General features: G+C 41.2%; 1 protein-coding gene across 3 annotated transcripts in view; it reads left to right on the plus strand.

The window, feature by feature from the left end:
- Positions 1–453: 453 nt before the first annotated feature.
- The window catches only part of LOC133629791 (aspartyl/asparaginyl beta-hydroxylase-like), a 48,194-nt gene continuing 33,096 nt past the window's right edge, over positions 454–15,551 (plus strand). Inside the window, exons 1-6 of one of the 3 annotated variants that reach the window (XM_062020790.1) lie at positions 454–595; positions 666–719; positions 3,096–3,269; positions 9,267–9,311; positions 9,578–9,646; positions 14,453–14,503. In XM_062020790.1, coding sequence (XP_061876774.1) covers positions 454–595; positions 666–719; positions 3,096–3,269; positions 9,267–9,311; positions 9,578–9,646; positions 14,453–14,503 — 535 coding nt within the window. The remainder of the gene's footprint in view (positions 596–665; positions 720–3,095; positions 3,270–9,266; positions 9,312–9,577; positions 9,647–14,452; positions 14,504–15,551) is intronic. The other 2 variants (XM_062020789.1, XM_062020791.1) reach the window with 2 other exon arrangements.

Genomic DNA, 15,551 nt, shown 5'->3' on the forward strand with positions numbered 1-15,551 from the left:
TGATTGTGCTACGGTCTGCAAATGGCCCCTGGGCCACACTTTGGACACCCATGTCTTAAACGCTCACACACTGAAGCTCCGTGCTAATGTTAGCCACGCTGCCCCTGTTTGAAATGTGTCCCAACTGGCTGATGTGTGCTTTCTGAGGACAACGCACACACAAGTCAAGGTTGTATGCGGCCTGAGTTTGTCCCCCAGTGGCATCTCAACACACACAAAGCGTTTGTCAGCTCTAAGAATAGTGAGGATCAGGTTCCGGACCTCACAATTGGTCTGTTTGCGGTTCTGCTTTGAAAGAAAGGCAAGGAGGCGGAGCTTGTCTCTCTGTCCTGGTCATTGGCCCGCTGTCGTTCTGCCCGAGAGGTTCTCTTGTGTTTGGATTTGTTAATGCTGCCAAAGTGTTGCTTTTAATGGTGGTTCAGTGAGCGAGCACTGGTCTCACTGGTTTGGTCCATGCAGCGGTACCGCCACTATGGCACCTCGTCCTCTACGGTGCCCGTGGAGGAGCTCCACGCCACTGAGGAGGAGGTGAGCGCTAAGGAACAGGAGGAGGAGCCCCTTGTAAAAGAGGAGCAGGATGGCATCCAGACCACAGGTAGGACCTGCGTGAACTTTGACCCCCTGTTTGCTGTTCCTCTCTGGGTTACTCGGTTTGGTTCTGATAGGAGGCATGGATGTTGAGGAGGCCCCTTCCACGCAGGAGGCCCATTTGCTCTCTGGTAGGTGGCGTGCACCGCTTTGGTTTGGCTTGTTGTGTGTGTGGGTTTTGACCTTTAACCTTTTTCAGCCCTGTGCATGTGTGTGTGTTTCCTGAGATGATTGTGACATGATTTTTGATGTCTGAAGCTCTCAGCTGCTCCAGGGGAACAGCTGCTGTTGGCCCGCCCCTTCGGGCTTGTGTTAAATCTGTTCCTGGATCAGGTTGACCTCTGCCGTTTGTGACTAATAAAAGGTGTCAACTACTTGACCATGCAGAGCGAACCACCTCGGGAGGGGCATTAATTGGGACTATTTACCATCAATAAATTGCTATACTTCACTATTAGACTCATGTTATATTCATATTAGGGCTGTCAAAAATAACCAGTAAACTCATGCGATTTATCACAAAAAATATTGGATTAATAATGTATAGTTGCAGCCAGATTTTTTTTTAAATTAATTTATTTTGAGCTCTTTAACCTTAACATCGAATGGTTACCTGAAAAGCGGCGTGGGTTTTATATAAGGTCAATGATCAGGTAATTACATACAAAACCCAAAACCAGTGAAGTTGGCACGTTGTGTAAATCGTAAACAAAAACAAAATACATATCCTTTTCAACCTATATTCAATTGAATAGACTGCAAAGACAAGATACTTAAAGTTCGAACTGGAAAACCTAGTCATTTTTTTGCAAATATTAGCTCATTTGGAATTTGAGGTCGCCAACATGTTTCAAAAAAGCTGGCACACGTGGCAAAAAAAGACTGAGAAAGTTGAGGAATGCTCATCAAACACTTATTTGGAACATCCCACAGGTGAACAGGCTAATTGGGAACAGGTGGGTGCCATGATTGGGTATAAAAGCAGCTTCCATGAAATACTGTCATTCACAAACAAGGATGGGGCGAAGGTCACCACTTTGTGAACAAATGCATGAGCAAGTTGTCAAACAGTTTAAGAACAACATTTCTCAACCAGCTACTGCAAGGAATTTAGGGATTTCACCATCTACGATCCGTAATATCATCAAAAGGTTCAAAGACTCTGGAGAAATCACTGCACATAAGCGATGATATTACGGACCTTCAATCCCTCAGGCGGTACTGCATCAAAAAGTGACATCAGTGTGTAAAGGATATCACCACATGGGCTCAGGAACAATTCAGAAAACCACTGTCAGTAACTACAGTTTGTCGCTACATCTGTAAGTGCAAGTTAAAACTCTACTATGCAAAGCAATAGCCATTTATCAACAACACCCAGAAACGCCGCCGGCTTCGCTGGGCCCAAGCTCATCTAAGATGGACTGACGCAAAGTGGAAAAGTGTTCTGTGGTCTGACGAGTCCACATTTCAAATTGTTTTTTGAAACTGTGGATGTCGTGCCGTCGAAAAAAAAAAGGAAAAGAACCATCCGGATTGTTATATGCGTAAAGTTGAAAAGGCAGCATGTGTGATGGTATGGGGGTGTATTAGTGCCCAAGACATGGGTAACTTACACATCTGTGAAGGCACCATTAATGCTGAAAGGTACATTCAGGTTTTGGAGCAACATATGTTGCCATCCAAGCAACATTACCATGGACGCCCCTGCTTATTTCAGCAAGACAATGCCAAGCCACGTGTTCCAACAGCGTGGCTTCATAGTAAAAGAGTGCGGGTACTAGATGGGCCTGCCTGTAGTCCAGACCTGTCGCCCATTGAAAATGTGTGGCGCATTATGAAGCCTAAAACACCACAACGGAGACCCCCGGACTGTTGAACAACTTAAGCTGTATGTACATCAAGCAAGAATGGGAAAGAATTCCACCTGAAAACTTATAATAACCCTTCAAAAATTGGTCTCCTCAGTTCCCAAACATTTACTGAGTGTTGTTAAAAGGAAAGGCCATGTAACACAGTGGTAAAAAATGCCCGTGCCAACTTTTTTGCAATGTGTTGCTGCCATTAAATTCTAAGTTAATGATTATTTGCACACAAAAAAAAAAAATTCTCAGTTCAAACATTAAATATCTTGATTTTGCAGTCTATTCAATTGAATATAAGTTGAAAAGGATTTGCAAATCATTGTATTCTGTCTTTTACTTACGAATTACACAACGTGCAAACTTCACTGGTTTTGGGTTTGGTATATCATTTGACAGCACTAATTCACATGTTAACTTTACATAGCTAGCATCATGTTCTTCTTTAGACAGTAAACTAGTTGCGACTTCATCAACAGCGCCTCTGCTGGTTGCAGCCAAGTATGGCACTCCATTTTTGCTTGATTGCTTCAAGACACAAATCAATCCGTTAATTCTTATGCCCGCCTCAAGTGTGCACATTTACCCTGTTGCATGTTTCAAGTGTGTTTTTAACTTATTTGTGGTGTGCTGTGGCGTCCACAGAGTCAAAGCCGCCACCGTCGGAAAGCAAGAACGGGAAGAAGACGCACGGCGGGGATGCGGGAGGAGGAGCTAAGTATTCCGTCTTCACCTGGTTTGTGGTCCTGGCGCTGTTGGGGGTGTGGAGCTCAGTGGCCGTCGTCTACTTTGATGTGGTCGACTACAACAGTGTCATCGGTAAGTTAGCAGATGTTGGTGTGTTCTGTCCTTATAGTGCAGGGGTCGGCAACCCGCGGCTCCGGAGCCGCATGCGGCTCTTTGACCACTCTGATGCGGCTCAGCTGCATACTTTCCGACCCCCCGATTTTCCCAGGAGACTTATGAATCTCAGTGCCTCTCCTAGATAACTCCCAGGGAAAATATAATCCTATTTTCACTCTAATTACTAAATTAAGGGAGTGCCCTAATAGCACTGTAGTAATTGTTCTCTATAGCATTTACAAACAGCGTGCCAGCCCGGCCACATGGTGTATGTAGCTTTTACTTGCACACATAGGAGACAGCAAAGCATACTTACTCATCAGCCACACAGCTTACACTGACGGTAGCCGTATCAAACAACTTTAACACTGTTACGTTACAAATATGCGCCACACTGTGAACCCACACCAAAAAAGAATGAAAAACACATTTCTGGAGAACATCCCACCATAACACAACATAAACACAACACAACCAATACCCAGAATCCCATGCAGCCCTAACTCTTCCGGTCTAGATTATACACCCCCGCTACCACCAAATCCCCCCACACATCAACACCCCCCCTCCATGCGGTGGTTGAGCGGAAGAGTTAAGGCTGCATGGGATTCTGGGTATTGGTTGTGTTGTGTTTATGTTGTGTTACAGTGCAGATGTTCTCCAGAAATGTGTTTGTCATTCTTTTTTGGTGTGGGTTCAAAGTGTGGCGCATATTTGTAACGTAACAGTGTTAAAGTTGTTTTATAAGGCTACCGTCAGTGTAAGATGTGTGGCTGCTGAGCTACTACGCCTTGCTGTCACTTACGTGAGCAAGCTGAAACTGCATTCAACATGTGGTCGAGCAGGTACACTGTTTGAGCAGGCTATAGAGGGCGCCAAAAGCAGTGCCATCACGCCCTAATATTCGGGAGTCTCCCGGAAAAAATTAAAGGGTTGGCAAGTATGACGCTATCAAGCGCCATTCATTCAAAACTCGCGGGCCGCACTAACATCAAATTTCCACATTAAAGTGCGTGCCGGTGCGTGTGTCTGAGACCCCTGGTTAACATAGCACAAAGCATTTAAGCTTTGTATGCGGTGTTTTTCATTTTAAATTTTTTTGTGGCTCCCATTATTTTCTTTAATTTGTGAAACTTGCCAAAATGGCTCTTTGAGTGGTAAAGGTTGCCGACCCCTGTTATAGTGGAACACCTCTGACAATGCATACAGGAAGCTGTCACCTTGTGGCTGTGAACCTCTCACGCTGACACTTGCTACCTGTGGTTCAGTGTTGTTTTTGACAACCATCTTACATTTAGTCTTAGTCTTAGTCTTTTGGACTAAAATGCTTATTAGTTTTAGTCACATTTTAGTCACTTTTATATGTGATAGTTTTAGTCCAGTTTTAGTCGACGAAAACTCAAAAGGGTTTTAGTCTAGTTTTAGTCAATGAAAAGTCAAAAAGGTTTTAGTCAAAAAAAAAAAGAATAAAAAGTATAATATAAGTATAGTCTTTTAACAAATTAATTTAGGTCAATAAGTATTGGAGATTGCTGTTGGGCAGTGTCACACATAAGTTGTGAAAATAGCAGCAGATCTATAAGTTCAACCCATTGTAAGCTTGCAGATCTGCTATTTTCCCAAATAGTAACAATAAAGGAATGGTTTTAGACATATAAGGTTTCCACCCAACAGCAAATTTCTGATCCAAGGATTGTGTATTACACACAGATAAAGTGGTAACAGTGGAATCAAAGTTCATTAAACAAAAACATTCTACTTCAGCAATTGTGGCTTTATTTCTCAGAATTTGTTAAAGTACAATGAACATAAACATGCCCAAAATATGAGTGATGGATGAGGAACACATATGCTCAACTTGGCCCTGTCTGCCAGTGCAATTACAACATATATCATACAACCCCACTCTCTTTAATTTGTGCAAACCATGTAATAAAATAATCAATTCCTGATTCCTTATTGGGGCTACACAACGTCACTTGTGGCTTTTAGGCTAAAGCTAGCAGACTCTACGTATAACAGTAACTCGACCTGTTTAACACATCAAGTTACGTGCTGACAGAACGTACTCACAAAGAGATAACCACACCGTCACTGAATGTAAACATGGCTAAACATGCTGCTAAAGTAACACACACATAATGAATTGACGTTAGCGTAACGAAAGCTAACTTTAGCCTGAAGTTAGCAGCCCATTTGCGCCAGGAGTATGTGGAAAACGTACTAATGTATTAGCTTACTATGACATTTATCGATTATGTTAACAGCATTTGTAACTTACCTTCGAAAAAATAACCTTGTGGCGAGCCTTAAGGTGCCGCTTAAGGGTGGTCGTATTTTTTTCGCATATTTTGTGGCCACATTTGTCACCGTCTTCCTTCACAATACACTCTGTTTTATTATCTGCTGGGTTATATTTAAAATACACCCATATGTCGTCTCTACGTTTGCGACCACCGAGCCCCTGTGTTGAAACTGCCGCTGCCATCACGGTCCATTGCCTGATGAGTAACAACAGTCTGACGTGTTGAGCACGTTGTGCGCTGCACGCCAGTTGGTGGGCGTGGTTTTAATTGACACACACAATAAACAGAAATGTCATGCATTTTAAACGTCTGACAGATTACCCACTAACATTTTCGTCCGTTCTCGTCTCGTCAACGAAAACTCACACACGTCTCGTCATGTTTTCGTCATCAGAGAGACATGTTTATCTCGTCACCGTCTCGTTATCGTCATGAAAAAAAGTGGCGTCAACTAAATGATTTCGTCATCGTCATCGTTGACGAAAACAACACTGCTGTGGTTTATGATCAACTTCCTGTTAAGAGAAATAAAATAACCAGGTCATGTTCTTGTGACAGTGAAAAAAGCTGTGAAAGTGGACAAATAATCAGAATCAGAAATACATACTGTACATGTAATGTGCTGTAATGCACGGGTTCTTAATCTTTCTGACCTTGGGGCCCAACTTTTCCACTACGGAGGGACCCACTCAAAAATTAACACTCAATAATTATATCTAACTTACTTACAGTTTACAAACTTGTGGAATTAAATAAAAGCATATGTTGATCACAAATATTATTATTTATTTAACACATAAACCTTAGACTTAGGTCAGGCTGATTAGAAAATAAGTACCATATTTTTCGCACTATAAGGCGCACCGGATTATAAGGCGCACCTTCAATGAATGGCATATTTTAAAACTTTGTTCATATATAAGGCTACCGCATTATAAGGCGCATAGAATAGACGCTACAGTAGAGGCTGGGGTTACGTTATGCATCCATTAGATGGAGCTGCGCTAAAGGGAATGTCAACAAAACAGTCAGATAGGTCAGTCAAACTTCATTAATAGATTACAAACCAGCGTTCTGACAACTCTGTTCACTCCCAAAATGAATAAACAGCTGTTTTATTATTTTCCCCGAGGTAAAGTCAGTGACGTGGTGTTTTGTTTATCTTTTAACAACAGCAAGGTATAACATGTAGTGCAACATTTATGTCACATAGTGGAGGGGAACTTTTCCCTGATTCAATAAACAGGTAAAAAACTGATACTGTTACGGTAAATCAAACGTTAGTGCAATCACAATATAGTAACACTCGAAATAGTGCAGAGCAATAACAATATATCAATAACTCAACATTGCTCAAACGTTAATGTCACACAACACAACACACAAAATAAACATGTAAAGCTCACTTCATGAAGTTATTCCTCATCCACGAATCCCTCGAATTCTTCTTCTTCAGTGTCCGAATTAAACAGTTGGGCGACGGCATCCAACATCTCGGCATCTCGTCGAAGTCGTCATTAATGGAGTCAGTGTCGCTGATGCTCTATTCTCGTGTTCTACTGCGTGACTGATCGTCTTAAGTTTAAACTCTGCGTCGTAAGCGTGTCTCTTAATAGGAGCCATTTTGGGGTCTTTACATAAACAAACAAATGGAAATGAAACGGCACGCCTCGCGCAGTCATACACTACCGTTCAAAAGTTTGGGGTCACCCAAACAATTTTGTGGAATAGCCTTCATTTCTAAGAACAAGAATAGACTGTCAAGTTTCAGATGAAAGTTATCTTTTTCTGGCCATTTTGAGCGTTTAATTGACCCCACAAATGTGATGCTCCAGAAACTCAATCTGCTCAAAGGACCGTCAGTTTTGTAGCTTCTGTAACGAGCTAAACTGTTTTCAGATGTGTGAACATGATTGCACAAGGGTTTTCTAATCATCAATTAGCCTTCTGAACCAATGAGCAAACACATTGTACCATTAGAACACTGGAGTGATAGTTGCTGGAAATGGGCCTCTATACACCTATGTAGATATTGCACCAAAAACCAGACATTTGCAGCTAGAATAGTCATTTACCACATTAGCAATGTATAGAGTGTATTTCTTTAAAGTTAAGACTAGTTTAAAGTTATCTTCATTGAAAAGTACAGTGCTTTTCCTTCAAAAATAAGGACATTTCAATGTGACCCCAAACTTTTGAACGGTAGTGTATATCCCAGCATGCACCGCGCACTTCTTCTTCTTCTATGGGGGAAAATGAAGTCAGCGGCTGCTTACCATAGTTGCGATTGATTGATTGATTGAAACTTTTACCTGTTGGAGGCTCAATATTGGTCCATATATAAGGCGCACCGGATTATAAGGCTCGCTGTCAGCTTTTGACAAAATTGGAGGTTTTTAGGTGCGCCTTATAGTGCGGAAAATACGGTACTAACCAAACATACTACATAAGAAGGGATTAAAAAATAACTTGACAAAAAATACATTGACATTATTATCTGCCGGGCCGTCTTCCCTCTTTGTTTGTTTTTGCTTGACAAGCCTATGTCTGCAACACTCGGCGTGTGGGCTCGTTAAAGGAGCGCCACGAGTTTCATGTTCCGTGATTCAATAAGCGCAACAGAGATGGATGACAAATAGGAGATTATTATATACGAGGCGCAGGCAGCAGCTCACACATTCTCATACTTACTGTAACATCCAGAAATAAATGATGTCAGCCACTTTGAACAATATTTAATATATAAGCTACGAAAAAGGAGCCCAGAATGTATTTTATTGAAATGTTTGCAATATTTCAGTGCTCCTTACGAGGTAGACTTGCAATGTATTAAATCCACAAACTGCTATAAAATTGAGTAGATGGCGAGTTATTGTGATGTAGAGAAATCCCATGTTTTTACCAATTTCCCCGAGAGATTTTCTCTTGAAATGAAAATGTTGATGCTCCTCTAAGACACACGTGATAAAGGTGTTTGTAAAAACCACAACATTAGCACGGCATACAACATTATGTCGCTAATGGTCTGACGATTCCAGATAAATAATGTTAAAACATTTTTTAAGCCTTGTCCAGCTGTTTACTGAAGTATACTATTTATGTTTAATTATTGTTTACCGCAAATTAATATCAGTTATCAGCCACCTTGACCACTATTAATCGGTATCTGTATTTGCCCTGAAAAAACATATTGGTATTATTACATACAATTACGTTGTGCTAAAATAAACAAAACCGAATATTAGCAATAATGTTTCTTAAAAAACTCTCAATAAAATTAAAATGCAAGTGAAAGTACAGCTTCACCAGTTTAGTCATATTTTTTGCGCTTAAGAACTTGTCTATCACGTTAGCTCCAGACTTCCTGTTTGTTTGAGATTGTCATTACTGCCACAAGTGGTGAAAAGAGTATAACAATACGGACCACAGCTGAGAAACAGATATTTTGGAGGGGAAGGGTCACTCTAATCCCAACAACACAGCTAAAGTCAAGAAATACTGCTGTAATGTGTAGCCCCCCTAGTGGTAGGTTTGTGTATTGCTCTCATGTTTGTTGCTTGAAGCTGTGATGAGTGACCACCATTGACGTGACGTCAGTGGGACACTTTAGGACTGAAAGGAAAGTACACGTCTGTCATTGCCTTCTCTGTGTTGTCTCCGCACGCAGCCAGAGCTGAGGAGTTTCGTATGAACTTCTCGCAAGTTTTGCAAGGTAAAGTTTGAAACATGTCAAAGTTTAGATGTTCACATCCCGTTGATTTTATTTTGGTACTTCCTGTTCCCACTCATACGTCCATCCTGTGCAGCTTGACGGGTTGAATGTTAACACCACTCCTCCAAATTGTGTCCAATCTTGTTTTATACTCATTTCGATTTGTCTCTTTGTGAAGATAGTATAGAACTTGCGATGACGTTTGATGTCCAAATATATTTATGACTTAATAACCTCCATCATTGTTGTCCTTCCTTCTACTTCAGGGAAGCTGAAGGCCTACGACACAGACGGAGACGGCGACTTCGATGTGGAAGATGCCAAAGTCCTGCTTGGCAAGTCCCCTTTATTACTATCTTATTATATTTACTGAGTCTCGTATCCACGAGAGCACTGAGGTGGTTTACGGTAACGCAGTAGCACACTGGCGGCGTCCATACGGGCCATGAGGACGTGCTGAGTCGTGTGTTCGTGGTAGAACCTTGTGATTATGGTCTCGGTCAAGTTCACATAAAGATAAGCAATGCCAGAGTTGATGGAACTCGCAGGGAAGTCAGAGCCAAAATGGTTTCTTTGTGGCTGAGTGGACATAGGAAGTGAGACAGCAAGTAAGGGATGTTGGCTGCTGGCGACAACTTTAACTCACTTTCTTTCTCTTTCCCGCATCTTCATCTTTCATTTGATGACCTCCTTCTATCATTTCTTCCTTAAATCATGTCGTCTTCTCTTTAAGTTGCACCCCTCCATCGCCATCGCCACCCTTCCTTGTCTTCTTTTCTCCCCTCTCTCTCTCTCTCTCTCTGCCTCTCGCTCTCGTCAGGCCTGACCAAAGATGGCGACGCTAGTGCGAGAGAGGAGTCGCTTGGCGAGGTTGTGAATATTTTAGCGGAGGAAGGTTCTGATTGGATGTACGGCTTCTTCACCTTCCTGTGTGACGTAGTGAGCTCACCTGTAGAGCGGGGTGACGACGTTGAGGAGGAGGAGGAGGAGGAGGATGGCGGGGAAGAAGAGGAAAAGGAGGCTGGGGTGCGCAAGGAGGACGTGGAAATCAAAGGGGTCATATTGGACCTGCAGAACCAATAGGCGGAGCAGGATGTAGGCGGAGTCAAGCTTGGTGGACAGAAAAACATATTAAGAAAAACTGTGGCAGGAATTGTTAATTTATTTATCACAAATCAAATATGTAAAGTTCATCTTAATGTAAGTCAGTATGTGTGTGAGCGAGACTAGCTATATTGTGTGGAACTATGTTGTCAACCTGCGCACTATTCACACGTCAGGGCCAACCAGGCCTTCTCTGCTGGCTTAACATAAATCATGATTATAAATTGATAAAATATAATTTTGGTTTGCATTTACTTTTCCTGAATATATAAAAGTATCATATTCTCTTCATGTCATATTAGGCTTCAGTGTTGCTGTTTTTGCCGTAGAGCTTTAATCCAATCAGAATCCCGCTAGTATGTTGCCAGCGTTTTATGAATTCTGCCGGAGGCCTTCTGAATCAACAATGCGGCGGTCTGTGTAGTGTAGGCAAACGGGGCGATAGACAGTTGCAATAGCCCACTCAAGATGTGGCCCGCCACTTCATTTTATTTGGCCCTCGAAAGCCTGGAAATATTATGTATCAATAAAGTACTGTAACTTTTCATTCTAAATGTATTATTTCTTTCTATTTTGGGAGAAAAAAAATATATGTACTCCATGTAATCGCATATTATGTTAACTTAAATATTGTCTAATTATGCAAAAATGTATTATTAAACATTCAAACCATTTTTTAAATAGAAATAAATACTAACAATGATTTCAAAGCAAGTTATCCATCAAATTGTGCAATGTAAAAGTAGCAATATGTTTCATGGTAAAATTGTGAAATTTACTGTGGTTTTTACAGCATTTTTCTTTAAACGAAAAAAAATAGTGGGCAACACGGTGGAACAGGGGTTAGTGCATGTGCCTCACAATACGAAGGTCCTGGGTTCAATCCCGGGCTCGGGATCTTTCTGTGTGGAGTTTGCATGTTCTCCCCGTGACTGCGTGGGTTCCCTCCGGGTACTTCCTCCCAGCGCCAAAAACATGCACCTGGGGATATAAATAATAAATGGGTTATACTTGTATAGCGCTTTTCTACCTTCAAGGTACTCAAAGCGCTTTGACACTATTTCCACATTCACCCATTCACACACACATTCACACACTGATGGCGGGAGCTGCCATGCAAGGCGCTGACCAGCACCCATCAGGAGCAAGGGTGAAGTGTCTTGCCCAAGGACACAACGGACGTGTCTAGGATGGTAGAAGGTGGGGATTGAACCCCAGTAACCAGCAACCCTCCGATTGCTGGCACGACCACTCTACCGACTTCGCCACAGATAGGTTGAGTGGCAACACTAAATGGTCCCTAGTGCAGTGGTTCTTAACCTTGTTGGAGGTACCGAACCCCACCAGTTTCATATGCGCATTCACCGAACCCTTCTTTAGTTTATTTTTTTTTTCAAATTCAAGACAAATTTATCGGTTTTTGGTAACACTTTAGTATAGGGAACATGTTCTAAGTAACAAATACTTAATTTAGAGTTATTTGGTTAGGGTTATGGCCAGGGTTAGAGGGTTAGGGTTATAATAAGGCCATGCCAAATAAGGCATTAATAAGTACTTAATAATGACTAGTTAAGAGCCAGTATGTTACTAATTTGCACGTTAATAAGCAACTAATTAATGGTGAATATGTTCCCCATACTGAAGTGTTACCATGTTTTTTTACTGGTGCACAAAATATACCGTGCATGAACATCACCTTGTTCAAACAACAAAACCAACACAGTGCATAAACTCACAACAAATTACACACCTGCAAATCAGTGTGACTTCTGCTGTTGCCGTATCCGTAATACGCTGATAGGGAGAAGTTTTTAATTACACGATGAGTCGGGTGTGTCTTGACCTCCGCCGAACCCCTGAGCCCGACTCACCGAACCCCTAGGGTTCGATCGAACCCAGGTTAAGAACCACTGCCCTAGTGTGTGAATGTGAGTGTGAATGTTGTCTGTCTATCTGTGTTGGCCCTGTGATGAGGTGGCGACTTGTCCAGGGTGTACCCCGCCTTCCGCCCGAATGCAGCTGAGATAGGCTCCAGCACCCCCCGCAACCCCGAACGGGACAAGCGGTAGAAAATGGATGGATGGATGAAAAAAATAGTACTTTTTTTTTTTTTTTACTGTAATAAACTGTGGTGTCATTTTGGCACCAGAGTCAAAATCTACGGTTGTTGATTTGCGGTAAGAAAAAAAAAAAACTGGCAGCTCACGTGACAAAATTTTACTGTAAAATTGCAGGTTTTTTTATTTACAGTAAAAAAATAAATGTACATTTTACAGTAAGAATATGGTAACTGAGCTGCCTTTTTTAAACCATAAAAACAGCAGTACTGTTTTTCCATTTACAGTAATACACACTAAATTTTCAGGTGAAATTATTGCAATTGACCATATTTTTTCTCCATTTTAGTTTAAAAAAAATCTACTAATAAAATGCATAAAAGATTGTGTAATAATAGTGTTCACTGTTCGAAGCAACCCTCTGTGGCCAAACATAACTGCGATGTGGCCCTCAGTGAAAACGACTTTAACACCCCTGTGAATAGCCAATCAGATCGCAGGTTTTTGACAGTCAGCCTCCCTAGGTTGCCACACGTTGAACCACTGAACGTCGTTAACTCCTCCTGTGATTGGATACTCATTTGTGACTCACAAGTGAGTATCCAATCACAAGCTGTGAGTTGCAAATCAACAGAGCAGCACGTATGCCACACTCTGCTGGCCGAGAAATCTGATCTCAACTCGCTTTTTTTTAACCCACGGTGGCCAAAGGAGAGCAAAACGTTGATTGATTTGGTTGCAGGTGTCCTTGCAAGGACATTTGAAGAGAAGCTAGATGTCGTGTGACCTTCGACCTAGCTAACCTGTCCCTGCCGGTGAAAGGGTTTGTCCGCCACTTCTAATCAAATCAGCCAACTATGAGCGGTAATCCTGGTTTACTGCTTCCAGTGGGTGCTGCAAAGTGTGAGTTCAATTATTTTATTTCTTTATTTTTTCTCGTTTATTATGTTTTTACAATCATTCTAATTTTGACAGTACCACGTAGAATATGTTTTACTTGCTGACACGGATTTAATGAAAAATAGCCCGTTTTGTACACTATTAAAGCGATTCAAAGCTCAGTAGCGCGCAAGTGTGTTTCTGTATAGTATTTCTCCAGCCGTGGTCATGTGGGGACATAAATGATGGTATTATGAGAGGTAGTTATTCAAGTCGGACTAAGTAGGACATCCCTGAAGGCCTAGGTGTGAAGTTCCACTGACACACACACACACACACATTCTTGTATTTTTTACCTTCTTGAGACGTCTGAAAAATGACTACCCTAGATACAGTATATAAATATTTGTATTTACAACATTAATAATATATACATACTATGCAAATATAAAAAATGTAAGCTTTTGGTAAAAAAAATGTATTTGAATTTTTTGTTTAATTGTTTTTTAATCTTTCATTATTTTCTTCACGTTATTACAGTATGTCTCAATTTCTTACACACACTTGTTATTACATATATAGGCCAAAAGGGGAGCACTTAAAATTTTTACACACACTTGTTATTTCATATGTTGACCAGAGGGGGAGCACTTTTAACACCGACACAGTCAATTTGAAAAATCCCTCCTTTTTGGCACCACCCTAATTTTGATAGATTTCACCTCCAGGGGTGCAAATGAGACATTCTCTATTAGATTGCAATGGTTTTCTGTATTGGGACCATGATTTATGTCATCACTTGATCACCGGTCCTCATATGGAAGGTACTTTTCCTTGTTGATGTCTCAAGAAGGGTAGAAATACAAGAACACACACACACATGCGCTGGTCCAGTGAGGCAAGAAGTCCGATGTGGGCACAAACATCTCTTTTTCAAAATAAAACTCCCCCAACAGGACTGTGATGGAGGGCTGGTGTGTCTTCTTTGTGCGTATGTCACCAGGTCGGTTGTTGTGTTGACGTTTGGTTTCGCCACTTCAAGTGATCCCAAAACACAAGTTCATTTTGTTTCTGAACGCTCTCTGATGTCTGTCGCTTCAGATGAGCGGAAGTTAAAAGGTCCTGCACGCAGGAGGGCGGCGCACAGGAGAGGTACAAGTGTATGTGTGTGTGTGTGTTTGTGTTCAGCATGGTGGAGTCGTCCAGCATGTCCCTATGATCCAGTGAGGACAGTACGTGTACTACTGCTAGCTTTGTGTGTGTACACAGGCAGAACGTTGTGTAGGACGCCCATGCTAGTTTTTATTGTTGTTGCACGTTTGAAAACATTTCGGTCCCCCAAGAACAGAACTTCTTCGTTTGTTTGTCCAGCAGCGCTAACACTGACAGAACATATATGCTGTTGAGTAGGCCTGGGGCCAATAATACATTTTGCTGGACAACATATTGTCTGACAAATGATTGCCAATAAACAAATTAAGTACTATTGTACCGTATTTTCCAGACTCTGGAGCGCACTGGTATATTAGCCACACCCACTAAATTTTTGCAAAAAAAAAATTTTTTTTTTTTCATATATTAGCCGCACCAGACTATAAGCCACAGATATACCGTATTTTTCAGACTATTAGTCGCAGGTTTTTTTCATAATTTGGCCGGGGGTGAGACTTATACTCAGGAGCGACTTATGTGTGAAATTTTTAACACATTAACCGTAAAATATCAAATAATGTTATTTATCTCATTCACGTAAGAGACTAGACGTATAAGATTTCATCGGATTTAGCGATTAGGAGTGACAGAGTGTTTGGTAAACGTATAGCATGTTCTATATGTTATAGTTATTTGAATGACTCATACCAGGCACGTTCTCAGTTGGTTATTTATGCCTCATATAACGTACGCTTATTCAGCCTGTTGTTCACTATTCTTTATTTATTTTAAATTGCCTTTCAAATGTCAATTCTTGGTGTTGGCTTTTATCAAATAAATTTCCCCCAAAAATGCGACTTATACTCCAGTGCACCTTATATATGTTTTTTCCCTTCTTTATTATGCATTTTCGGCCGGTGCGACTTATACTCCGGAGCGACTTATACTCCGAAAAATACAGTATACAATGTAAAATTAGTTATTTACACAGAAATATTCTGTAAATTTTTATTTACTAAGGGTGTAACGGTACACAAAAAGGTCGGTT

This window comes from Entelurus aequoreus, linkage group LG15, assembly GCF_033978785.1.
Source record: "Entelurus aequoreus isolate RoL-2023_Sb linkage group LG15, RoL_Eaeq_v1.1, whole genome shotgun sequence".
In the NCBI taxonomy this organism is placed as follows: domain Eukaryota; kingdom Metazoa; phylum Chordata; class Actinopteri; order Syngnathiformes; family Syngnathidae; genus Entelurus; species Entelurus aequoreus.